General features: G+C 44.7%; 1 protein-coding gene and 1 long non-coding RNA gene across 20 annotated transcripts in view; one reads left to right on the forward strand and one right to left on the reverse strand.

The window, feature by feature from the left end:
- LOC110364326 (uncharacterized) overlaps nucleotides 1-26,266 on the forward strand; it is a 189,539-nt gene that overhangs the window by 67,344 nt on the left and 95,929 nt on the right. The gene's annotated exons all lie outside the window — the stretch shown is intronic.
- LOC102096270 (myosin heavy chain, skeletal muscle, adult) lies at nucleotides 9,839-25,228 on the reverse strand. Its single transcript, XM_065034471.1, has 38 exons — nucleotides 25,010-25,228; nucleotides 24,780-24,923; nucleotides 24,531-24,687; nucleotides 23,836-23,863; nucleotides 23,630-23,738; nucleotides 23,444-23,536; nucleotides 23,250-23,313; nucleotides 23,060-23,158; nucleotides 22,855-22,958; nucleotides 22,637-22,775; nucleotides 21,752-21,870; nucleotides 21,486-21,635; nucleotides 20,546-20,716; nucleotides 19,449-19,758; nucleotides 19,251-19,318; nucleotides 18,412-18,499; nucleotides 18,202-18,319; nucleotides 17,941-18,064; nucleotides 17,718-17,854; nucleotides 17,358-17,613; nucleotides 16,109-16,351; nucleotides 15,713-15,889; nucleotides 15,482-15,627; nucleotides 15,303-15,393; nucleotides 14,825-15,214; nucleotides 14,547-14,673; nucleotides 14,249-14,367; nucleotides 13,619-13,815; nucleotides 13,137-13,320; nucleotides 12,885-13,050; nucleotides 12,589-12,713; nucleotides 12,118-12,426; nucleotides 11,815-12,018; nucleotides 11,432-11,557; nucleotides 11,166-11,336; nucleotides 10,975-11,079; nucleotides 10,736-10,831; nucleotides 9,839-10,121 (listed from the first exon to the last, which is right to left on the reverse strand). Exons 1-38 carry the CDS (start codon nucleotides 25,211-25,213, stop codon nucleotides 9,966-9,968), a joined length of 5,814 nt encoding a protein of 1,937 aa, XP_064890543.1. The 5' UTR covers nucleotides 25,214-25,228; the 3' UTR covers nucleotides 9,839-9,965.

Here is a 26,266-nt window from a genome sequence, read left to right on the forward strand (position 1 = left end):
GAACTGACATGCAGCCCAAGACAAATAAAAAAATATCGTTCTTTTTTTCTAAACATTCCTGTTGAAAGACACAGTACACTCAAATATGCAGTAAGTACAGAGCTGAGTAACTATAAATGTGTAATATTTAGTGACTAACACTACAGTAATTAACAAAGATTTTACTGTACCTCCACTTTTTGGTACGGATTTTTAAGAACATGATAGGATAAAAAATGCAAAGTAACCTTCTAAACAGATAAAGCTTGTTCCTCACATATCTAACCAAAGTCTTCATTTGTCCAGCACTCCCATCACGATTATCTTGCATGCTTACACATTCACACAATTCCAGCAAGAAGAGCTATCAACACAGTCCTGCTTGTACCAAAGCATTACAGATGGCAAAGCAGTCCTGTGCAGTGATGGAGTCCTGAGAAAGAGGGAATTTTCTGGTAGTCCTGGGGAGTGACTGATCTAGTTCTAGGAAAAGGGCACTGTCACTTATGCTGCTTTAAATACTGTCAGATCTAAACACACCCTTCTCCTGGTCATTGGCACTTGGTTATTAAAAGAGCTCAGTGGATAAAGCTCGGTGAATAATGCAGGGGCAAGGTCAGGAAGATGATGCCTGTGATCCAAGGTAATATCCAGTGCCAAAGCACGGGCCTGTGCATGAAGAGCTTGTTCGAAGGAGGGCTCTGGCACTGCAGCACCCACTTTTCTGAGTACAAACCCGGAGCTCCCCCCTGGGCTCTGTACACAGGGCACGGGGAGGCTGTTGGAAAGAGGGGCCCAGAAGCAACCAGTGGGAAAAGGTGAGCGCAGGGGGGCATCTGAAGTCAGTCCTGCCTCTCTGGGCAATCTCTGACTCCCATGGACAGGCAGAAGTTAGAGGATAGAATCATAGAATGGCTATGGTTGGAAGGCACCTTAAAAAGATCACCTAGTGCAATACCCCTGCTGTGGGCAGGGATATCTTTCACTAGATCAGCTTGCTTAAAGTCCCACCCAACCTGAACTTGAATGCTTCCAATGACGGGACATTTCCAAATTCTGGGGCCAGTCTGTTCCTGTGCCTCACCAGCCTTGTCTTAAAAAATGTCTCCCTTACATCCAAGCAGAATCTACCTTCTTCATTCGGAAACCTTTGCCTATTGTCCTGTTGCCACAGGTTTGGGCAAGTCTTTCTCCACCTTTCTTAGAAGCATCCTTTATATACTGGAAGCCCGCAATGTGGTCTCCTCAAAGCCTTCTCATTTCCAGGCTGGACAGGCCCAGCTCTCTCAGCCTTTCTTCCTGGGACAGGTGTTTCAGTCCTCAGATGATTTTTGTGAACCTTCTCTGCACCTGCTCTGGCAGGTCCATGTCTTTCTTGTACTGGGAGCCCTGGAGCTGGCTACAGTACTCCAGGCAGGAGTCTCATGAGAACAGAGCAGAAGGGGCGAATCACCTCTCTCTGCAGGGCTGATCTCAATCCAGTCATTTCCTTGGTATATACTGATGGTGGGATTTGCCTGACCTAGGAACAGGACCTTGCACTTGGCCTTCTAGAACTTCATCAGGTTCACATGGACCCACTCTTCAAGTCCATCAAGTTTCCTCTGGATGGCATCCATTGCACTGCTGTATCAATGGTATCACTCAACTTGGTGTCATCTGCAAACTTGCTGAGTGTGCATTCATTCTTACTGTGCATGTTGTTAATAAATATATCAAAACCTTATTGATTAAAAAAAAGTCCTTGAGGAACACCACTGATTTCCATTTGGACACTGAGCCTTTGACTGGAGCTCTTTGGATATGACCATCCAGTCAATCCCTTTTCCATATAATTGCCCATCCATCAAAATCATAGCTCTCCAGTTTAGTGGCAAGAATCTTATAGGGCACCGCATCAAAGACCTTACAGAAGTCCAGGTAGATGGCATCAGTAGCTCTTCCCTTGTACACTGATTCAGTCACACCACTGTAGAAGGCCACTGCATTAGTCAGGTACAGTTTACTCTTAATGAAGCCAGGTGGGCTGTCACTAATCACCTCCCTGTGTTCCATAGACTTTGACATAATTCCAGGCAGATCCTGAATCTTAACAGTCACTGACATGGGGTTGACTGGTTGGTAGTTCCCAGGGTCTTCCTTACTACTCCGTTTAAACAATAAGAATAATTCCAAGGATGAAAATAATTTCTGTCCCACCTTACCCTGTGTGTAGCTAGAAATTGGTGGAGGAGGTTGTCCCTTGACAGTACGTTTCTCTGGTTGAGTGCTAACAGCATGAATGTATGCACTGTATACTTCTTGAAGGAGAAACTGCAGTGGCAATGGGGGTCTATTTGGAACTTTTGTGCTCAGCAGGAAAGTTGGCCGCTGTCTGTTAACAGCTCTGCATTGATACATTAGTCCCCAGGTACACACAATGGAAGCTAACATAAACAGTTATGGATGCGTGGGGGTGTTTTTTATCTGGTGGAGCAAAACATACCTTGAAAGGTTATTGCTGTCATTCCAATAACAGCCAGGAAGGTTACTGAAAGCAAGCAAAGTTGACATAGAAAAAGCCATCCCCGTGGGATTTGCAGCATGCTGGTGTTATTATCACCCACACTCTCTGGATTAGCAGAGCATGCCTGTAGGGATCAGTGCACTCTGTGAATCACTGGTGGATCGTGTGACATGGAAGACGTAGCTTCAGGCTAATGTGTAGCAAGGCAGAATTGGTTGCTGAGGCAGGAGCTACAGCAGAGGAGAGATGTAATTGTGTCACCAAAGCATCCACAATTCCTTCCTTCTTTCTTTCCTTCCTTCCTTCCTTCCTGATTTTTTAATTTGTTTCACAGAGCAGATTTGCTGCTCACAGGCATATTGAGATGGTGTCTGTCATGGGTGCTGTGGTATGCCACTTCTTAGGTGAAAAACAGAAAGATACTGTAAACCTCCATTGAGCAATGGATAGGGATTGTACCTCTTTGGCACTGAATGCAAGTTGCCTAGAGGTGAAGCACATGTGCAGAGACAAAGCGTGTTTGAAAACATCCACTGTAAGAAGTGCAGCTTTCAAATGGTGCTGTCAGTTATGCTGCAATTATTTGTTAGGCATGCTGCGAGAGCCATCACCAGACCTGAAGGGGCATCTGACAGGGAATGCCCAGCCTACACTTCAGCACTGTCTCTTCAGACAGCAGCTCTCTGTGTAAAAGGAGAACTCCCAGGAATGCTAGCCCAAGCTGAACAGCAATGCTGGTACCCCAATCCTTTGGAGGAAACTCCTCTTCCCTGCCCATCTGCTAAGACATGGGTGAGTGCTGGAGCCTCCATATGGTACAGACACCATTTCTTTCTTCTTCAAGAAGCCTGTTTATTCAGGCTGGGCTGCACTTGAATGAGTGTCCGAGTTGTACAGCTACTCAGATGCCTATTATGTTCTCAGCTAAAGTCTCCGGAAGCAATCGCTGCTGGGCAGTGGGTGCTGGCTGAGAAGGTGGCCTTCCAAATACTCTTTCCATCACCCATCAAAGCCACTGGAGGACTCTGGCTACAGGGGGTGTGAGGAGGGGAAGAGGCCTCTTGGGAAAGAACAGGGAAGGAAATGGGTTAGAAACGAAGGAATGATGGCGACGTGTCACCAGATACCCAGCAGCCATAGTGTCAGGGTGCTCTAACAGTGCTTGCATTCCCTGTCCTGAGGAGATTTCCTGATCACCCCACTGAAGGCTGCTGGGGACACACCTTTCTCCCCATGAGGTTTGTAGTTGGCAAGGTCTGAGTTTCACCAGAGAGACGGGAACATTGTTTGAGCTCTGAACAAGTATACTGGGGAAAATGTATCTCATATCTTCTCCAACTCAAGCTGTAATGGCCACTTCACTTGGTCACAGCTTTCCCAGGCAGCACAGATATATATTACCGCTCTTCCAGATAAGTCTCTTCAGCTCTCTGAGATGTGCCTCCAGTTAGCCAGTATCTTGCAGGGTGACTCATAGGGTCCCAGAGCAGAGCCATCCCATGACCCCACACTGCTCCTCATCTCACACGTTATGTAAGCTTGAACTTATTCTTTAGGGTCTGGTCACAAAGGCTTCCTATGTGCTAGACTGTGTTTCCCCAGCAGTACCCTGCCTATCTTGGGGCCGTGCTATTGGCATGGTAAGGAGAGTGCGGTATACCTGTTCTGCAGGAGCTGTAAGAAACAGTCATGAGACCCTAAGGGCAAGGCTCATGTGTCAGGTGATTCCTGTTCTCCATGGGATTTGTGACATGGAGCTCAACTCTGCTCGTGGAGCTGGCAATGTTCCTGGATTTTCTTCAGTGGGATTCACCGGTCTCTGTAGAACAGAACAGATGAACTGAGCTTCCCTGACAAACCTGTTGGTGAAAGGGATTTCCAGATTCTGTTGCTGGTCCTCTTGATTGTGCTTATTACTGGAATGCTACTTTTGTGCTTGGAAGAGACAGTGTGCTTTTTCTTATTCAGGTTGTCGTAGATCCATGATGCTCTACAGCCTGTATGGGAAGATGCTTTATGGGGTCTTATCAAGCGATGATTTCCCCACTTTGCATCAGCACTTAGCAAGTGCTGACTTGAAAAATGGCATGTCAGAGGAAAATGGCTGCTCTTCTCCTTGTATGGCAGCAAATCCCAAGTCAACAAGAAGTAACCTTCATTGTCTCATTCAGTGTTGTTTTACTTAGATGGTTATTATTTGCTATGCTCAATGGGCATTCTCCACCATAGATTCATCAGTACATAGGACAGATCAGAATTTGTTGACAGTGGAGTAATAAGTAAATGCTTTGGGTTTCATAATGTAAGTTTAAAAAAGTACATGCTTATAGTTTGTAAGACATTCCTCAGAATCTGTCACATAATCGTTTCAAAGGTACTGATGAGCCTAGGAATATTTTCAGGGTGTTTTAGTGTTAGAAGAGCTATTGGATGTTTTCCTTCAATTTGCCAATTTTATTTCCTCCCATTTTATTTTTTTGTTATTATGATGTCCTCTGAAATCGCTTGGTTGCCCTTTCCTCCTCTGGCTCCTGGGCCTTGTGTTATTTTCAGCGAGTGTAATCATAGTATCATGTGACCGTAATCGTCATTAAGCTGTGCAAAAAGACAGTGAGTGACACGGCAGCTCAGCAGCAGAAGGCCTGACGTCCTTGTGTTTCCTACCTTACCCCCAGTCACCAAAGATCAGCAATCCCTGGCAGACTTTGCCGGGCAGCTCTTCTCCATACTTGTAGCTGTCAGTACTTCGGCTACTGGTTGATGAGGGTCAGTATTCTGAGCAGTATACTCCCTGACTCTCAGAAGTTTCTTCAGATATGTAAAGATGAAGCACAGCACATATTTATTTTGTTTCATAATATTAACTAGGAACACTGGATTTTCTCAGTGAGCTGTATGCCCAGTAACATGGAGCTGATGAACTTCCAAGCTCCCAGAGCAGAGGGAGGTGAGGAGCACAAAGTTGTCGTCCCACTGTAGCCCTGCTCTGCTTCTGTGTGTGAACAGTGAAGGCCTAGATGGACTTTGCTTGGGTTCACAGTGCTATTTTTACATCCACTTCATGGGGGAAAATATTGTGACTGCTTTTGTGTTTTGAACCAACATAAAGATAGGACATGGGAGTGACTCCTGTATACTTAACTGTGCAGAAGGTTTCCTCTGAGGCAACCTCTCTTATCCTGGTGGGGAGACTATGTCCCAGGAGAGGATGGTGAGAAGCCAGGGTTCTGGGTTCACACGGTGTCTTCTGACTTCACTCTCTTCTTCATGCATGATGAGGGAGAGCACACCCAGGTCTGTTGCTGATTCTCAGTGTTTGAGGCAGAGAAGGAAATGTGCCCAGCTGAATCTTGCTGAGAGACGAGGAGCATCTTCTAATTTTAAATGCGAACAACTGCACTATGCCATAAGATGGCAATTACAACAGATAGCAATGCAGCAGGAGGAAGATTCAGTAGTTCATGTGTTGAATACCAGTATGAGTTATTAGAGGAAGATTATCCCTATAAGCAGACATGACTGGTGTGCAAGATTTTTCCGAGGGAAGTACACTCCACGAACAAAGCACCCTTTGCTCAGTTTTAACCCAGTGTGTCTCAACATCAGCATTTTTTCCCATGGCACATATGCTGACCTTATGTCAGGCCCATGGCTAAAATTTTTTGCATGCTTGGTAAAGACTTATACAGTTTGAAGGACTAAACCAGGCTCTCTCCTGGCTGTCTCTCTCTCCAAGGTAGGCTATCATTACCTGCTGAGCTGGTTATTTTGTGCTCAGGTACCAAGAGTGGTGAAATACACACCTTGGTAGAGCACACAAAGCAAGGCAGTGCCACAGCACATCTGTTTACTTATGCTGGTAGAAAGTCCTGACCTCTAGCTTGTGCCTCCATTTCTTATCAAGGACAGAACAGGAACTGAACAGCTTCCAGGACACATTCCAACAAAGCTACTGCCTGTTACACTAAGGAGAAGAGGCATAGTAAAGGACCTAGTATGTAATGTACTAGTCCTTCTGTGACCACATCACCTTTGCTGCAGTGTGGTTTACACTATTTCCTTTGCTACAAGATTATCATAGGAAGTGCCTACTATGCTCCAAACGGAAACTGCATGGAGCAGCAGACACAAGGCTGACGTCTTCTATTTGACACTGGCATGACTTACTGGGCTATGTTGACTTTGGCATCATTCTGATGACTCAAGCTTCCATGGTAGAACCATCATGTAGCAGAGGACAGTGCAGGTTCTATAAAGCAGGATTTCAAAGTCTCAGAAATTTATGCTTGTATGGAGTAGCTCTGCCATTACATATAACCGGGATACCCAGGAAATGCTGTGTGTCATCTAAGATTTACCCAGTGCCACCTGAAGCCTTGCAGAGCCCTATAGATGTGGTTGTGGATGGGATTCTAAAGTCATCCTAGAATAGCAGTGGTCTTGGAGATAGGCTTGAATATGCAAAGCTCAGCACAGAAACCCTGCTGCTATGGTAGAGCCATTCAGCAGGCCAGAGTGCTTGATGAGCTCTGGTTCTTGATGAGGCTGGACCTGGGAACCAGGTAAGGTTAAGTTATTTGGATAATGCCGTTGTGTGCATGCAGGTATGGAGCTATCAGCTGTAAATTCCCAGCAGTGTGAGTGTCCCTTTGGAAGCCAAGCACATGTTCAGAGAGCACATGCTGACCACTGTCAACCTGCAGGGCTTCTCAGGGAACTTCACTTCCCAGGAGCTCCACTAGCAAGCCTTCCTTTGTAACACCATGGTGAATAAAGTTTCAAAGATTTCAGGGACCACCTGTCTCAAGCTTGAGCACTGCAGGCTACACCTGGGAACTGCTGACAGCTGAGCAGATTTTTACTTTTACTTCCTACATATCCCCTGCACTGCTCTCTGCTGGGTCAGGTAGCCCCATGGAAAATGCAATCATAGCTGCAGCTCGAATCCACAAGTTCTTGTCCTTGAGGACTCCTAAAGTAGTATATGGGTATCCAAAAAGCCAACTGCACAGAGGACAGGTAAGTGAACTCATTAGAGCTATTAAAAAACCTCCCTCCCGCTTCTCTGGTAAACAATCCTGTAAGTGTCTTCACCTGGGAGAGTCCAGTAGTGTTGTTACTCTGGCAAGCCCAACATCTTCTGCATAGAAACAGTGGAATTCAATAGCTTTGTTTGTCCCAGTGTTCCCTTAGGGTGCCTGATTTGATTGGTGTGTTCTAACTGGCAGCATAATTTTCTACCCTCAAAATCCACTTCAGGTGGAGACTGTCCTTTCTGCCCCTGTCCCATATACAGAAATGCACAGACATGCTGTATGGGAATATAGTAAAAGATTTGGTGAGCAGGTTAGTTAAATGTAAATACGCTCAAGTGACTTGTCTGTAGAAAAAGCACATACATCACACTAATTGTTTTACTGACCTTGTGTGCTTGACGAGTAGAAACCCTGTGTTAGATAACATAGGCCTGTGAGAAACTCCAGGCACCTCATCACTATGGCTGAGATTCCTGCTTTGTTGTGAGAAAGAGCAGGAGGCTGTGCCTGCCTGAAGTCTTCAAATACAGGTGAGCTTGGCGGGCCCGGTGATCTTCCAGCAGGGCTGAACTTACAAGCCTCTGCATCCCCACCTGTGTCACCTCTGCCTGGGAGCTTAGGTGCTATTTCAGAGATCCTCCAGTAGAGAGGTAACTAAAATAAAAGTTGCTCTTTGCAATGCATTCATGGCCTCTGGCTCTTCTTGCGACGTGTCTGCGTATGTGTACACACATGCTTTCTACAGTGCCCTGCTGTTTGGTTCACTTCTCAAGAAGTAGGTGTCCAGGACTCCATGCCTGTCCCCAGTCCAAGGAAGGAGTCTGTTCCTCTGTAGGGACTAGAATGGAGCTGGGAGTGAGGAACAGTCCCTGTATAGTTCAGGCACGCATCCAGCAGTTCTCTACTCTGAGTTGCCTCAATTTTCTCTTTTTTCCCTGATACTTGCCAGCAGAGAAGTGTGTTGTCTGTCCACATATGAAACACCACAAACCCCAGAGGTCCTGCTGATGCTTTCCTGCACATTTTAATTTCCTGTTGGCTTTCTCTTGGTCATTGCAAGATCTCATTAGACCTAGGGTCTTTTGCACAAGTGCCCCTTTTCTCTGTGAAATGAGCAAAAGTTGAGTAGTACATCTAAAAGTGATACAGGTGCTGGGTGGAAGCACACATTTCTTCTTGATGACAGTGAATAGAGAATCAGTGTTGCTACACAGGATGCTGTTGTGCAAGTTTGCACTTTTTAAAGGATTCTCAGCCTGCAAATGAAGGGCTATTTAAGGCAACTCTCAGTTCAGCAGATCAGAGTCACTGTCTCTTCAGCACGCTATGCCATGCCATCTCCACTCCTATCTGTTGTGCCCTGCTAGGCCCAGTGCTCAGTGCAGGAACCACCTCCTGCTTCAAACACCAGCACACACATGGCATAACTGGAAAGAGGCTAACTGTCAAAACCACTCAACATCAACACATACTCTGGCCTTCACTTCAAAATGTGCTTGTTTTCCCTTCATTGTAAAGGTGCTCTTCACTCATTTCTTTCTGCCTTGCATCTGATTCAGTTAGCATTCATCTCTCAGCCAGAGCTCCTTCAAACTTCTTGGCTTCTGAGAAAATTCTCCAAGATTATCTGGTCTTCCTGTAAATAAGGGACAGAAGTTAGCTCAAAGCACAGAGCTGTAGGTGCTATGGAAATAGAAGCTTAGGCAGACACCTCTGTGAATGTTTTTCTTTTAACATACCATGAAACTCTCTGCATGTCTTTCACTCAGATGTAACATGTAATGCATAAGAATAATGCAGCTGAGACGGCTGATGGACCACATGAGAATACACATTTGTACATGTTCACTGTGCCTCTCTTGTTCAGATCAGGATCTGAATGAAGGAAAAAATATTTAACAATACTCTTAATTCTCTCCACTGCCTCCAAAAAAAAAAAAAAAAAGGCATGATATGGCCTTATGAAGTCCCCAACACCTCTATGAAATTCTGGATCCAAGATGTGTAGGTGAAGGTAATAGTAACCAGATTGAAAGGAGAAAAAAATGCATAATTGTGGGGTATTAGTGAATCACCTAAACAGTGCTGTGTCTGTTGTAAATTGATTCTTTTCTACATCCTTTTCACTAGCAAGAAAAATACATTATTACTTAAAGTTTTCACTGTCCATGAAACAAAAGCATGTTCAACAGATCAGATAGCTAAAGGACACAGGCTAAATATGCAGCAATAGCCAGAGATTAATGAGAATCCATAGCTAAGGAGGGAAACAAAACTAGCAGAATGGAGAGTGAGAAGAACCTACTCGTGTTCTGTATGCAAAGGAAACTACAGTCTTTATTGTCTACACACAATTGCAAAAACAAATTACACTGCATAAGAAAGAGACCAAGAGGTTCACATTTTGTGAATCCCTCCAGTCACTTGTCTGCCTCATGACATCCTCACTCTTCTTCTTCTATTTTTTTGCTGTGAAACTCCCGACTCTTCACTCGGAGCTTGTTGACCTGCGACTCTGCAATGTCAGCCCGCTCCTCGGCTTCCTCCAGCTCGTGCTGGATCTTGCGGAACTTGGAGAGGTTGACATTGGACAGTTCCTCCTGTGTGGGGAGAGGGAGTTGTTGATGAGGAGCCCATGGCAGGGCTTTCAATCCTGCTGCAGCTCGGCCTTGTGTGGCTGCAGGATTTCCCAGGGGAAGGCCCAGAGCTCCATCCCCCATCCACTGATGCTTACACACAAGCCTCACACAGACATCCTCCTCCTCCCTTACTCAGGACACCACTAGAACAAGCTTCACCACTACTGTGTCACTCCTGAGGAGCTAATTCATCACTTGGGTGTGTCATTTGGGTCTCTATTCTGACACTATTTGCTGCCCAGCTATCAGTCTGTTTTATTAGGCTGAGAAACACCCTGAAGCCTTCTGCTGTTGATCAGAAGCAGAGATGCATGAATTCCTCAGTCAGTGGATGTGGCCCTTCTGTTTGTTTAGTCTGACCTCCTGTACAAAACAGGATGCACAACTTGCCCACATTATCCCAAATCACACGGTGCCCAGAACTCAGCAAGGCTTCATGACACCATAGTGAAATGGTGTAACCAAGAGTGTTTGAGTGTTTCTCTCATGCTCCTTTTCTGGTGTTCATAGTCAGCTCAATGAGCAAGCTGCCCTGATAGAAGGTGTCGCTTGTACATTCTCCAAACAATACTTACAGCCTCCTCGGCTTGTCTCTTGTAGGATTTCACCTTCATTTGCAGTTTGTCCACAAGATCCTGAAGCCTCAGGATATTCTTACGGTCTTCCTCAGACTAAAGGAGTTGACAAACAAGAGAGAGAATGAATTATTTGCTTTCCACCAAATAAAGTTAACAATTCCCCTTGGGGATGGCGTGTGCAAAATTTGACTTACATTGAGAAAACTCTGTCAGTCCAAGGAGACCTCCTGCCTTACCTGGTAGGTCAGCTCCTTCACCCTCCTCTCGTACTTGCGCACACCCTTTATGGCTTCAGCGCTGCGCTTCTGCTCAGCATCAACCTCCCCTTCCAGCTCCCGCACCTGCAAGGACAAGCCCATCTTTGGAGCTTCCCTGATGGCTGCTTATGTGACACGTTCACTCATGTACAAAGAGCAGCCCTACGCACTCTGGCCTCCAGCTTCTGGATTTGCTTCTTGCCTCCCTTCAGGGCCAACTGCTCAGCCTCATCCAAACGGAGCTGTAGGTCCTTCACTGTCTGGTCCAGGTTCTTCTTCATCCTCTCCAGGTGGGCAGTGGTGTCCTGCTCCTTCTTCAGCTCTTCTGCCATCATGGCTGCCTGATGAGAGCAAAGGGTCAAGTCCATTTGGGGGCTGGACAAAGTTCCAAGGAGAACGCATCCAGCATCAGCAATGAAAGGAGCCCCCGACTCACATCTGTGATGGCCTTCTTGGCCTTCTCTTCAGCATTGCGGGCTTCCTGGATCGTATCCTCCATTTCACTCTGAATTTGGGTAATGTCTGTTTCCAGCTTCTTCTTGGTGTTGATTAAGCTGGTGTTCTGTGTAACAGGAAACATGTGGTTTGTACTGTTAGACCTAATGCCTCCACTTGAAGACCTAAAAGTGTGTGTACAGGTTATGAAAGTCTTTAATGCAACAGCCACATCAGCCAAGCAGACATGGGTGGCTGCCTAGACTGGCCATAACATCGCATGTCTTATCAAGTGTTTATATAGTAAGCACGTACAAGGTGCATAGCAATCTCACTCTTTGTTATACGTTTTTGAGGGGATTAGTTTCCATTCGAGTGCCTGACCTGGGTATGGAGGAGCTGCACACGTTCGGTGGCATCCAGAAGCTCCTGCTCAGCCAGTTTCCTCGAACGCTCCGTCTGCTCCAGAGCTGCCCGTAGCTCCTCAACTTCAGCCTGCAACAGGTTTGCTCTGCGCTCCACCATGGCCACCTGCTCCTTCAGGTCCTCCTGTGTCCTCAGAGCATCATCTAAGTGTATCTGGGTATCCTGAGAAAGGGACAAGAGAAATTGCAAGGTACCAGTGTGTGCTTGCATGACAAAATATTCAGGGGTGTCATCTCTCTCTCATAGCTTTGCTGAACAGACCTTGAGCACTCCCTGGGTGTTTCTCAGGTTCTTTTGTGCCTCTGCAGCCACGCGGTTGGCATGGCTCAGCTGGATCTCCATTTCATTCAGATCTCCCTCCATCTTCTTCTTCAGCCTCAGGGCTTCATTCCTGCTCCTGATCTCAGCATCCAGGGTGCTCTGCATGGACTCCACAATTCTGAGGTGGTTTCTCTTCATCTGGTCAATCTCCTCATCTTTTTCTGCTATCTTCCTGTCAATCTCGGACTTCACCTGGTTCAGCTCAAGCTGGAGGCGCAGGATCTTCCCCTCTTCATGTTCCAGGGAGGCCTGGACAAAGTCAGCAGGAACAGTGACTTAAAACATTGCTTGCTTTCCTAAGTCATCACTTAAGCAGTACTTCTTGAAATCTAGGCTTGCTTTCCTGCCAGCTCTGCAGATAACTAATTCCATACTTTGCATCTGGACACCATTTCAAAGCACCCTATATACCTCAGCTTCCTCCAGAGCAGCCTGGATTTCAGATTTCTCCTGCTCAATCTGCTTCTTGACTTTCTCCAGCTCATGAATCGCCTTTCCTCCCTCTGCAATCTGCTCCGTGAGGTCGGAAATCTCCTCTGTGGGAGCAAACACCAATGGCATGGTCAGGCACAGAGCACAACGGGAAGGGCCCTGTCACACCAAGGTGACAGACATCCCTGCCCTCCTGCAGGCACAGACCCATGTGCAGTGGTGCGTAGTGCTGGACAGGAGAAAGCCCTGCCAGGAGCAGAGGGCCAGGCACTTACGCTGCAAGTTCTTGTTCTCCCGCTTCAGCGTTTCCAGGTGGTCCAAGGACTCCTCATAGGCATTCTTCATCTTAAAGAGCTCCGTGCTGAGAGAGCGAGACTCCTTCTGGGAGGCTTCCAGCTCAGCCTGTGTCTCCTCGTACTTCTGCTTCCATTCTGCCAGGATCTGAAGAGAAACCAGGTGTGAGTTTGGATGTGGCCATCAGGAGGGGATGCTCTGCCCAGGAACCCCATGTCTGGAGCCCAAAAGACCTTGTCAAAGTTCTTCTGCTTCTTATCCAGAGCTGCGCAGGCAGCATTTGACCGCTCCACGTCAATCATCAGGTCCTCCACTTCATTCTGCAGCCTCTGCTTTGTCTTTTCCAGGGAGGCACATTTGGCATTCACAGCTTCAACATGTTCCTCTGCCTCCTGCAGGCGTTGTGCCAGCTTCTTCCTGGGAGGAGATCAGCACAGCTCCAGCTTAGAGCTTAGGGGTCTACCACATCTGTGTCCTGACACCTTCTGAGTATCTGGCCTGTCCTAGCTGTTCTAGCTTAAGGGTTCCATTTCTGCTTCCAATCTCTTTTTCCACAGCATGCCTATCCTCTCCTTCCCCCCTTCCTCCCCTTTATGGCAAAGATGATCTATTCCTGCCTTGGTCCCACCACTGTTTTAACCCAAACTTAGAGACTCCAATTTCCCTTGACAGCCTCAGTCTTCTCCAGCCATTCAACATCCCACTTCCCACATACTTGGCCTCCTCCAGCTCCTCCGTGCGCTGAATAGCGTCAGTCTCGTATTTGGTTCTCCACTGGGCCACTTCGCTGTTGGCCTTGGACAGCGCACGCTGCAGCTCCCCCTTGGCTTCCTGCTCCTCCTCATATTGTTCCCGGAGCAAGTCACAGTCGTGGCGAGCAGACTGCAGGGCGTGGGCCAGGGCGTTCTTGGCCTGGGGGAACATTGGGATTGGTAACCTGGATACTTGTCTTGAGATGACGCTTCATAGTGATACTGTCAAGAAATTACAAATGACACTCAAATTAAGCAAATACAAAGCTGGGAGCTACTGGAGCCATCATCCATGTGTTCTGGCAGATGAGATGTCTTAGTGACACAGGCTCTGGAAACAGTTGTCTAGTGTTTCTACATATGTGTCTGCATCCAGTCTTAGAGAGTATCGACAGATTCTCATGACTTCCATCATCAAAATCATGACACTTCCTTTCCTCTGTAGCCTATGAGTTGTTGTATGTGCATTACTGCAATTCCCTCAAGTACTATGTTAGTTTGGGTAAAGAATATTAAACCAGTCTGGATGACAGAGGATTCTCCAGATACTTTTAGGGGAGATGTAGACTGTGTACAGTAGGGTGCTTGCAGACCTTTATTTCTTCTTCTAGATGTCTCTTGAGTTCCTCAATCTGTTGGGTAAAGCCTTGCTTGCCCCTGGACAGCTGAGAAATCAGAGCATCCTTTTCCTCTACCTGGCGTGAATATTCACCTGGGAAGAGGAAATTGAAGAAAGGTAACTAGACTAGTAATACTGTGACAAATTAAGCCTGTAAAACCATTTGATCAGGAGTGGCCTAGAAAGGTTTTACCACTTGTCACACTGTACCTTGCGCTATCCTCAATGAGTGCACGTTGTCCCATTCTACCTCAGGAATGAGGATATCTCACCTGATTCTGTCTGCAGACGAGCTCTTTGAGTATTGAGGTCATTGATCATGCGCTGATTCTGCTCCTCCTTTGTTTTAATCTCATTCAGCTGGTCTTCCAGAGTGCGGCACATCTTCTCCAGATTTGCCTAGGTAGAATACACAAGGGAAAAAAGGAGATCAACACCTGCACTCTCATTATTCTTACAGCAGGGATCTTTTTAATGAGAATGTGGCTGGTAGATGTAGGCTATGAGTCAGACCTTGGCCTGGTGGGCATTCTCTGCTCCAGTTCCATACCTTGGCTTTGGAGACAGACTCCATGTTACTGGCCAAGTCGTCAATCTCCATCTTCAGCTCACTCTTCTCCTTCTCCAGCTTCTGCTTCACTCGCTGCAGGTTGTCGATCTGCTCCCCAAGCTCAGCTGTGCTGTCCGCGTGCTTCTTGCGCAGGGCGGCAGCCGTGGCTTCGTGCTGCAGCGTGGCCTCTTCCAGGTCGCGACGCATCTTCTGAAACTCTGCCTCACGCTTCTTGTTCACCTCGATCTGAGCTGCCGTGGCCCCTCCTGCTTCTTCCAGACGCTCGCTGATCTCCTCTAGCTCCCTGGAGAGGTCAGCGCGATGCTTCTCGGCTTTTGCCCGAGAGGTTCGCTCGGCCTCAATTTCCTCCTCCAGTTCCTCAATACGGGCCTGTGGAACAGTAGGGACCCTTCACACCCAGTCCCTCCTCCTACCTGATGTCTTTCCAAAGTTCAGAAGAGAATGAACAGAGACTTGCCTGCAGTTCCTTGATCTTCTTCTGTAATTGCATGCCCATTGCTTGCTCATCTTCAATCTTGCTCTGGATCTGACTGATTTCAAAGTCTTTCCTGTGGGCAAATCAAACTGTGTTAGAAATCAGGGAAAAAAGACAAGTGCAAGCAGCCCAGCACTCAGGTGTCCCACAGCCACACTTACTTCTTCAGTTTCTCATCCAGCTGCTGCTTATCATTTTCCAAGTCCATTATGGTGTCTTGGGCCAGCTTCAGGTCTCCTTCCAGTTTCCTCTTAGCTCTCTCAAGGTCCATGCGCAGTTTCTTCTCTTGCTCCAGGGATCCTTCCAGCTAAAAAGAACAAGACCCTCAGCTCATGACCAGTCAGGTCTAACTCCATACCTGTCCTGCTCTTGCTGGATGGCTGTGTGCTCACATCGTCCACTTGCTGCTCCAGCTTGGTCTTGGCTTTGGTCAGCGTGTTGACTTTGTCCTCTTCTGCCTGCAGGTCATCCAGTGTCTGCTGATGGGCCTCTTGGAGGGCTTTCTTCTCTTTTGTCAGCTTGGCAATGGTCTCGTCCAGGGCTGCCATCTCCTCTGTCAGGTTTTTCACCTGTGCATTTTAAGAAAGTGCTGAAAGTCTGTGTAGAAGACTTGAATGCTGATACAGTGATCTTTTCACTATGCAGTCCTTAACCAGGAGCTTGTTTTTTATTTGGACTGCCTAGCTTCACCACTCTGATGCTCCAAACCTCACTTTGTTTTGAGGGTACCGGGCTGACATGGGAAGCATCTGTCCCTTCATCCTTTATTTGACTCCCAGTGTGTGTACCTTGTTTTCAGTGGCATGTTTTTCCTTCTCCACTTTGGCCAACGTTAACTCAAGGTCATCAATGTCTTTCTTCAACTCTGAGCATTCATCCTCCAGTTTCCTCTTCTTGGCTGTCAGTTCAGCATTAATTTCTTCCTCATCCTCAGCCCTTTCAGTCACCTCCTTAATTTTGGCTTCCAGCTGGATTTTGGTTTTGATGAGCTGGTCACATCTTTCCTCAGCATCAGCCAAACTATCTGCTTCCTGGTGGAGAGACACAGATTTTATGGGTTGTAATGTTTTGAAGTTTCTCTGCTCTGACTTTTTTATCCCTGAGTAGGCACGCGTTAATGCAGGACCGACCGTGGCCTTCCACTCCAGAAACCAGAGGATCTTGCCATGTGTCTATTGGGAAACCTGTTTATCTGCTATCAACATTGACCACAAATTTTTTGTGTCTCTTCAAATTGTCTCACAGAGAGTGTAGCTATGAGATATCTCATGCACTCATAAACACAGCACAAGACAAGAGTGGTCACTTCAATTACTAGTTTCAGCAGCAACAAAGGCTTGGAGTCTTCTTTCCTGACAGAAGTAGTCCTTAGTAGCTTTTTAATTGTCTCATTGAGAACCTTATAAAATTTGGGAAATGAAGGCTTTTCCATCTTTTGAGAATAATTTATTCGAGAAAGAAATTTATCACCTTTCTACATGCATTAAAATTGCTGTAAGTCCAGCAGAGTTCTTGCCTTTGCTATTGGTCACCTCTGTGCCTTCTTTCCAGCCCATGCTGAGCATTTACAGTGCTAACTAATTGATCACTTCATTTGGTGTGAAGAAACTGCCTATTACTAATTGAGTTTGAATGGGATGTATCCATGTTTCTGAAAGTAACCCTGGCTTCCCTAGTGTAGCTGTAAATAGTGTATCCTTCTGAGCTTTGCCTTGACTCTGTTAGACAGATACATGGTGATGAATGTTGAGTAGGTGGAGATATTTCCCTTCAGTTCAGAGCTCTCTGCTGTGGGTTACTTGTTGCCCAGTGTTACGTGGCTCTTCTTTCAGGCAGCAGGAATGCCGGGTCTCGTGTGGGGCTGCCACGAGACTCACCATGCCCCTGCCAGTGCCTCTTTACACAGTGTTAGAGTGTGCGATTTAGAACGTTTTCTGCTACATATTATTCAGCCTCCTGTGAGTCCCTGCTCAGGGTGAGAAGCATTCTGGCTGTGTGACATTACTTTCCCAGGGACAAATGAACAGTGATACCCACCGCCTGCACTTGGAGCTGCAGGTCATTTTTCTCCTGCAGCAGGACCACCATTTTCTCCTCTAGCTCCTTCCTCTTTGCCTCAGACTTTGCAAGTTCTTCCTTGGTTTTCTCAAATTCTTCCTTCATGTTGGCCATCTCTTTCTCCGATTCTGCGCTCTTCAGCAAGGGCTTGATCTTGAAGAACAACTTCATCCAGGGCCAGTGCTTCACATTCATGAATGCACGAACGTTATACTGGATGCAAAATATGGACTCCCTGAAGTAAAATTCACATGACTATTGCATACTGTGCTGGCAGTGAATTTAGACTCAATTAGCCAAGTTGTATGAGAACATGATATGTGAGTGAAAATTGTCTACCTCCTCTCCACCATTTTCCGATACTCCACTCTCATCAGGTAGCCCCTGCACCTGGCTTGTATCATGGTCATAATCTCTGCTAGTTTCTCGTCTCTCATCTCCTCCAGCAGACCTATCAGCCCAGCTTTGAAGAACACCTTGAGAAAGGGAACATTGTAACACATCGGTCTCAGGTAGTGCGTAATAGAGGTACACAGTGATGGAACACAAGACTTGTTTCTACCTTAGTGTGACCAAATCTATACTGGGTGTGGTCCACATCAATGGACCCAAGAAGCTTCTCTGAAGCCTTCTTGCTGTCCATGAACTGACCTTCTGGAATAGCACTTGCATTAAGCACTCTGTATCTGTAGGAGAAAGCAGAGCATGGAGAAATCCACATTACTGAAACCTGCACTGAGGCAGAGCCTCACAGCCTCCTCAGCAACAGCTGACTGTCTGACTCAGTCATGTCACGTGTTAGGGACAGTGAAAGCACTTTTACCTTTGCTTGAAGTCAGCATACAGGACTCTGCTGGGGAATCCTTTCCTGCAAATTCGGATTCCTTCCAGCACGCCATTGCACCGCAGCTGATGCAGCACCAGCTCATGTTCCATGGCACCTAACAATACCACCATTAGTGACTTCTCCGTTGTTTGATACTCACCAGAAGAGCTCCTGGGACTTTTTTTCCCTCCTATTGAATCTGCTTACCTGGTGTTTTTGTTTCATTTGGGATGATGCATCGTACAAAATGGGGGTGAGTGCTGCGCAGATTTGTCATCAGCTTGTTTAAATTTTCCTGTGAGAGTACGATTTGAAGTTTACATCAGCAAATGAAAGATCTGCATCCCTGCATCTGCATCCCTGCTTCTATTGAATCAGATTATACTCAATTATACTCAATTGCAACATTTCCATATTAATATATGTTTATGTGTTCATCCATCTTTCATTGTTGAACATTATTATTAAAAGGAAATACAATTTGGTTAGTTTGCCATCATAATTTATGATTTACAAAACTTGAATATTACTCCGAGAGACATGGCTTTGAAAGTCATGAACAATTCCTTATACTTGTGCTCCTGTATCAATATATTGGTTGCACTTTCATATATGAGAATCAAAAATCCAGGCTCTCTGGTTTTCAGGACTGCTTAGTTCATGCCAGCAGTATTGAAAATATTCAGAATTCAAAAATCTCTCTTTGTTAAAACATCCTGAACTCTGTGCAATATCTGATAGAAACTGACCTATGTCAATATAAAAGATAGCAAAAACCCCACAGGTTTATGAAAAAAGATCTGAGTGTCAACCTCCTTGACCATTTCAAGGAGTTTTCATTTTGGTATTGTAATAATTCCATGTTAAAAAAAAAAAAAAAAGGAAAGAAAATGTACCATCATTTAAACTGAAAGAATATTTACCTACAGTACATAATCTTCTTCAACCTCTTGCTAAAGGTCCTCAAGAGTTATAAAGTAACTTTTCACATTTTAAATTCCCTCCGTTCAAGGAAGAAGAGACAAAGTGACTAAACCGATACATACCCGGAAAAGGGCTGAGACAGTCTGGAAAGAAGAACCCTTCTTCTTGCCACCCTTTTTGCCACCACTCTCTGTAAATCAAATTAAAATATTAATGTTGAACACTGAATTTCAGAACAAAAAACAATTTTTAAACCTTTTCCTTTTTGATTTCCTGTTAGCTTCTTCCCACATTGAACATGCAGCTTTCACAGAGCTGACCTGCATCTGCTCCACCATAGTTCGCAAAGAGTAAGGCCAGTGTCTTCACAGATGATTTCTGGTACAAGCCAATGACAGTTTCATTCAGGGGGTCCTTGTTCTTCTCCAGCCAGCCAGTGATGTTGTAGTCCACCGTGCCAGCATAGTGCACCAGGGAGAAGTGAGCCTCAGCCTTGCCTTTGGCAGGTTTGGGCTTCTGAAAGTTAGCAGACTTGCCCAGATGTTGGTCATAGAGCTTGTTCTTGAAAGAGGTGTCAGTTGCCTTGGGGAACATGCACTCCTCTTCCAGGATGGAGAAGATGCCCATGGGCTGGAAGACATTACAGCAGACAAGAAGCAGAAACAGATTGCTTGGTTGGAAAGAGGCTAGTGTTAAGACAAAAAGCTTTGTAACTAATCAGAAGATAATGTTGCTTCTGTTCTTTTCTGGACAATATGTCATAGAAAATTAAGTGAGATTCATAATTTTCATCCTTGATATTTTACCTTTACTTTTGGAACTACTTTTTAATATTTCTGGCAACATTACAGATTACAGAAATACAGTGCCTGAAATCACAGAATCACAGAATGGTTTGGGCTGAAGGGACCTCTGGAGATCCCCCAGTCCAACCTCCCTGCTAATGCATGGTCACCAGAGCAGATCACAGTGTTGGTCCAGGTGGGTTTGAATGTCTCCAGAGAAGGAGACTCCACACCCGCTCTGGATAGCGTGTTTCAGGGCTCTGTCACCCTCAGAGTAAAGAATTTTCTCCTCATACTCAGGTGAAGCATCCTTTGCTTCAGTCTGTGCCTGTTGCCTCTCATCGTATCGTTGGGCACCACTGAAAAGAGTCTGGCACATCCCCTTGACATCCACCCGTGAGATATTTATAAACATTGATGAGATTCCCCCTCAGCTTCTCCAGGCTGAACAGACCCACCTCTCTCAGTTTCTCTTCTTAAGAAAGGTGCGGTAGGCCCATAATAATCTTTGTAGCCCAGATTTTATTCCAGACATGAAAAGTTTCTTTATGTATCCCTTAATAACTAGAGAATTCTAACATTAACGCACCTGAACAGGAAGGATACATTGTACACTTGTAAGGAAAAGGTACCTTCTCAATGAGCTCAATGCAGGCAGCCAGGTCCATCCCAAAGTCAATGAACTCCCATTCAATTCCCTCCTTCTTGTACTCCTCCTGCTCCAGCACGAACATGTGGTGGTTGAAGAACTGTTGCAGTTTCTCATTGGTGAAGTTGATGCACAGCTGCTCAAAGCTGTTGAACTGCCAAATGTAAAAAAAGAATACAACTTTTTCAACATTCAGCCATTCCCACAAGGCTTTTCCCTGTGTTGTTCTAATCCTTCATGTGTCTCTTCAGATAAATACAAAGCCCCTTCCCTTTCTGTTCTGCCAGGAATTCTGTTCTGCCAGTGGGATTGTACAGGGATTCTGAAGAGAGAAAAGACATCTAATAAATTGTAATGTACAGATTTTTGTTTGTTTGTTTTCATTCCATGTAAAATGAATTTTTAAATTATGATAATTATCCCTTATCCCTTAGAAATACCTTAATTCTTAATCATATTTAGTAAATAACTTCAACACACTTTCTCCCATCAGAACAAATTTATTACTAGACCCTGCCTCTCCCAACACCTCAGCTACAAAGACTGTCTGTACTTAATACTCAAATATTTTTCTGCTTTTAAGATAGTGGCTTTAGATATTTCCAAGCCCTAGTATGGAAGCTTTTGGGGTTCTTTCACCAACAGCATGAGTATTTCTAAAGCCTTTTAATATTTTCCATACCTTTGGCCCATGTAACTTTGTCACAGATTTCTTCCTTTTTTCTTTTAACTAAGCTTAATATTCTGTGGTATTTGTTTCTCTCCTATTAAGATCTAAAGGTTGAAAGGGCCAATCTCTTTAATAGTGAGATTTCTTGATCACTGTTTTTTACAAAAATCTGACTCTTCATGAAATAAGTCTTTGAATTTTCTAATGCCCATTGTCCCTTCCATGAAGCTGTTGTGAAAACTCTGTTCCTTACATCAAAGATCTCAAAGCCAGCAATGTCCAGGACACCAATGAAGTACTGTCTGGGCTGTTTTGTGTCCAGCTGTTGGTTAATTCGAACAACCATCCACAAGAACATCTTCTCATAGACAGCCTTTGCAAGAGCACCTACAGCATTGTTCACCTTAAACAAAGGAGAAATGCAGAAAAGTTATTGCTCAGAGAAAATTAGGGAATTTTATCTGTCTGAAAAGAAATTCTGAGGTACAATGATGTATTCCTAGCAACCAATTGTTTTACCTGCTCCACAGTTTGACCTTTGGTCACATATTCATTCCCAACCTTGACTCGGGGGTAGCAGAGGGCCTTGAGCAGGTCTGCTGAGTTCAGACCCATCAGGTAGGCAGCCTTGTCAGCAACTGAAACACAAGAGAGACAAAGAAAACATTTTTCTTTGTCCACCACTGGACAAGGACTGGATTGATCCATGGGTGTGTGTCAAGAAATGACATCAGCATTCAAAATTCTTGACTGCAAATAATTTAATCTAGTATTACAGCAAGCATATTGAATACAGAAAAGCTGTGAAAGAAAATACTGGTGGTTTTGGAAAGTAGGTAGTTATCAGTAAGAAACTTATCCTTTAATATTTTAACTAAATTTATAAACTGAAAAAATTATTTTCATAATATTCACTTTAAGAATACATGAAGATTACAACTTGGCATGTCGGTTAAGACCTAAGAAAGCTCTTACATTTAAACAGACTGTGTTCTACACTACTGATAGAAGTACAAAGTGTTCCAAAAAGATGGACTCAATTTCAAAGACATAGTGATTTTAAACTGGGTCCATCTTTTTGAAACAGCCTCTAGGCACATGCCAAAGCTTAATCCATACCCCATGTATGCAAATAGAGAAGCTGCCCATTCAAAAATCTTGTCAATAACCTCTATATGCTAAGTGAAAAAATACATTAAACTAGCCCATCAAAAAGTAACTGAAGTAACCAATCAGTAAGATATTCCAGGGATCAGAAAATCAGGTTCACAGCCTCGTGGACATTAAAGAAACATTACCTGGTTTTCACTATAAAAAAATAAAAACTGTAGCTTTTGTCCTGACTGAAAACAAAAGTATCTTCCCAAAACTGATTTATTTATTAAGAGGTCAAATGCTAAGGACCTTCTGTGCCATCAGGCTCTGCCTGCTCCTCTCGTTGTTTCTGCTTGAACTTCAGATTCCCGTAGTGCATGACGGCCCCTGTCAGCTTGTAGATGGCAGTCTTTTCATCAGCAGTGAAGCCCAGGATGTCAATGGCACTCTGCAGTCAAAACAGTGAAGTAAGAACATTGCCTAAAATCCTTAACAATCACAGTACAAATATTTCTTTCAATACTTACATCTGTAGCCATCAGTTCCTCCTGGTCATCAATGCTGGGAACAGTGACCTCACCTTGACTCACATAGTGGAAATCAAAAGGGTTGGTGGTGATGAGGAGCATGTCTGAAAGCAGGAAGAGGCAAGACACAGGTTTTGCCAAGCAGGTAATAGGGTGAACTGTTGCTCAGCACTCATCCTCAAAAAGTCATAATGATCCTTCCTACCAATTAGCTCCGGCTTCTTGTTGGAGGTGACCTGATAGAAGATGTGGTAGCTTCTTTCTGCCGGGAGCTGGAAAGTGACTCTGGACTTCTCCAGCAGATCTGGCAAGGAAGGCAGAAGAGTGAGGCACAGGAATGCACATGGAGGTGGGAATTTGGGGAGGAATGGGATCAGGCCAGGAGAGTCTCTTACAAGTTTCAATGTCTGCAGAAGCCAGTTTGCCTGTGGCTCCAAAGTGGATTCTGATGAATTTGCCCTGTTAAGGAGAAGCAGCAGCATTTCAGCCTGGATGGGCTCTTATGACATCCCCTTTATGTGGGATACTGCCAGGGCCATCACTTGTCTTGGAAAGAGAGGGAGAGATTTTGTTTGAAGCAACAACTTACAAAGCGTGAGGAGTTGTCGTTCCTCACGGTCTTGGCGTTTCCAAAGGCCTCCAGCAGTGGGTTGGCGCTGATGATTTGATCCTCAAGCGTTCCCTGCAGGATGATAAATATTGCTGGTTATCCTTTCCAAAAATCATGTCAGGAATGGAGAAAAGCTTTGATTCAAGCCAGCATCTCTTAATTTACCTGCATTTTGCCGGGCTCTTCCTTCTTCTTCTCCCCACTGGCTGCAATTGTTGCAAAGTACTGGATGACACGCTTGGTGTTCACAGTCTTCCCTGCACCGGATTCTCCGCTGTGAAAGCAAAAAGAGAAGCAGAGAGCGTGTGGTTAGGCAGGAGATCCCCTGGCACCGGGCAGCCCCGCAGGGACCCAGCAGGGAGTGTACGTACGTGATCAGGATTGACTGGTTCTCGCGATCTGTGAAAAGACAGTGTGTTCTTAGTACTGCTGAACTGCAGAGAAACCAAAGGCTACAGAGAAACTAAGTATGAACTGAAGCTTCGTTAACAGTGCAGGAACACTGGATAGCAAATTCCTAGTTAAAATGCCCTGGAAATGCAGCACTTAATCCCTCTCAGGATTTTTTGAAGTTGTCTGAATAAACAAATTAAGTCTTATTTGGATATGAATGTAAGATAAAATATACTACCTTTTTTTTTTAAGATAATGCTCTTTAAATAAAACTTGATATTTCTATGTATCAGACAGAACCAAAAGCAAATATCATTTTGTAATGTCAATATAATTTCAGTGACTTTAAATATGTAATGTAAAATTAATTAAATGTTATTACTATTTGATTCCATGCTTCATTTTAAGATAGAGAACCAACACTCCTGTAGCCTTGCTAATTCTGCTTTCCATAAGACTTTTTAATTCATTACTGCAAAACTTGCCTCCACAACATCAACAGTGTGTTTTCTCTGCTATTTATCTCATTTAAGGATGGGGATACTAGCTTACTCAACTGACACATATGATGTAAACATGACTCCATATATTTGAAAATTATCTGCAGAGAAAATGAAGATTTTTCCAGAATTGCACACTACAGTACGATTTGAAGAGCTATCAATCAACTCACCATTTAACATGAACTGATAGGCATTGTCAGAGATGGAGAAGATGTGTGGAGGGGCCTCACTGCGCTTCTTGCCTCTGTAGGCCAACACCACCTCCGGGTTGTACACCGGCAGCCACTTGTAGGGGTTGACGGTGACGCAGAAGAGACCCGAGTAGGTCTGCGAGGAAGGGACACAGCACGTTGCCTTCCCCTGAGCCTGGCAGAGCAGTTCTCCCAGCTCCCCAAAGGAAGACTGCTGCTGGTACTTACGTAGATCATCCAGGCTGCATAACGCTCTTTGAGGTTGTACAGCACAGCAGGTTCGTGGAGGTGGGTCATCATGGCCATGTCCTCCACTTTGTCATACTTGGGAGGGTTCATGGAGAAGATTTGATCTTCCTTCACGGTCAGAGTCTGTCAAGAAAGAGAAACTGACATGTGTCAGCTAAGAGCCCAGAGTGGGAATTAAATTGTGTTCTCAAGCCTTGCATTTTACCCACCTCTCCAGCTTCAGTCTTGACAGTGACCTTCCCCGATTCCCTACTCTGGATTGACCCTTTCACAAAGGATTCCTTGGGATGCACCACAAAGACAGATGACTTGGCATCAAAAGGCTTGTTCTGGGCCTCAATCCTCTCCTTTTCTGACTTTCGGAGGTAAGGAGCTGCCTCCCCAAAAACAGCCATCTCAGCGTCTGACGACATGGCTGCACCTTATTGAAGACACGTCAGCAGAAGACTCTGAGGGGGAAAGAAGATACTTCCCATCAATTAGACAATAGTTTTCTGTGCAAGTGATGAAATCTCTTACATTTTCTACCTTTACAGTATTTAAACTAGAATATCATTTTCAGTATCAGTTGCTAGTATATTAATAATTTGGAAATAAAAAGATGCCATGGAAAGCAGATTGAAAATTCCAGCTATCAGAAGCAAACCCTCACTTCTGGTTATCAGAAGCAAGCAGAATGCAGTGAGGCACGTAGAATGAAGAAAAAATGCTGTCTCTGCAGTGCTACAGAACCCATACACTTACCTTGACACTGTCAGTAAGAGCAGGGCACAACAGTCTCAAGGAGGTTTTATAGAGTGTCATATGCAGATGATTTGGACCCTTCCTCTTTCTTCGGTCAAAGCATTTTTGGCCAACATTCTCTGGCAAAACATTGTTTGGCAGACTTACCTAAAGACATAATTGTCGTTTGATTTGACTAGATATAATTAGAAATTTTTTCTATCTTACCAGCTACATGGCTATATCTACTATAAATAATTTGACGAGAGAATTAAGGAGGGAATCTTGATCAGTTAAGGCACTTAGAGAACTTGGATGCAGGACTTAAGGATTATGCTGACATATTTCTGGGTGACTTTCTGATCCATCCAATATAGATTGTTTGTTACGTAGTCCTGCAACAATTCAAGCTATACAATGCAGGTAGTGGCACTTTTCTTATTCACATGATGCAGTGAGTTTTATGAAGAAATACTTGAAAAATAACAAACAAACCTAGAACTCATTCTGACTAAAACCAAGGTGTTTTTCTTGATAATAGAAAACCAGGAATATATCGTAACTCAAATTCCTGCAGGTACAATATATCAGCTCTTGAAATACAGCTCATGTATAGAGTGTTTGAGGTGATTTCCAGGGTCTTAAGATAAACACAAATGCTGATGGAAATAAAGATATTATAAAGACAAACATAAAGGTGTATTATTTTTAAAATATATCATATTTGAAAGATATATAATTTC

This window comes from Columba livia, chromosome 18 (genome assembly GCF_036013475.1).
Source record: "Columba livia isolate bColLiv1 breed racing homer chromosome 18, bColLiv1.pat.W.v2, whole genome shotgun sequence".
Taxonomy (NCBI): Eukaryota; Metazoa; Chordata; class Aves; order Columbiformes; family Columbidae; genus Columba; species Columba livia.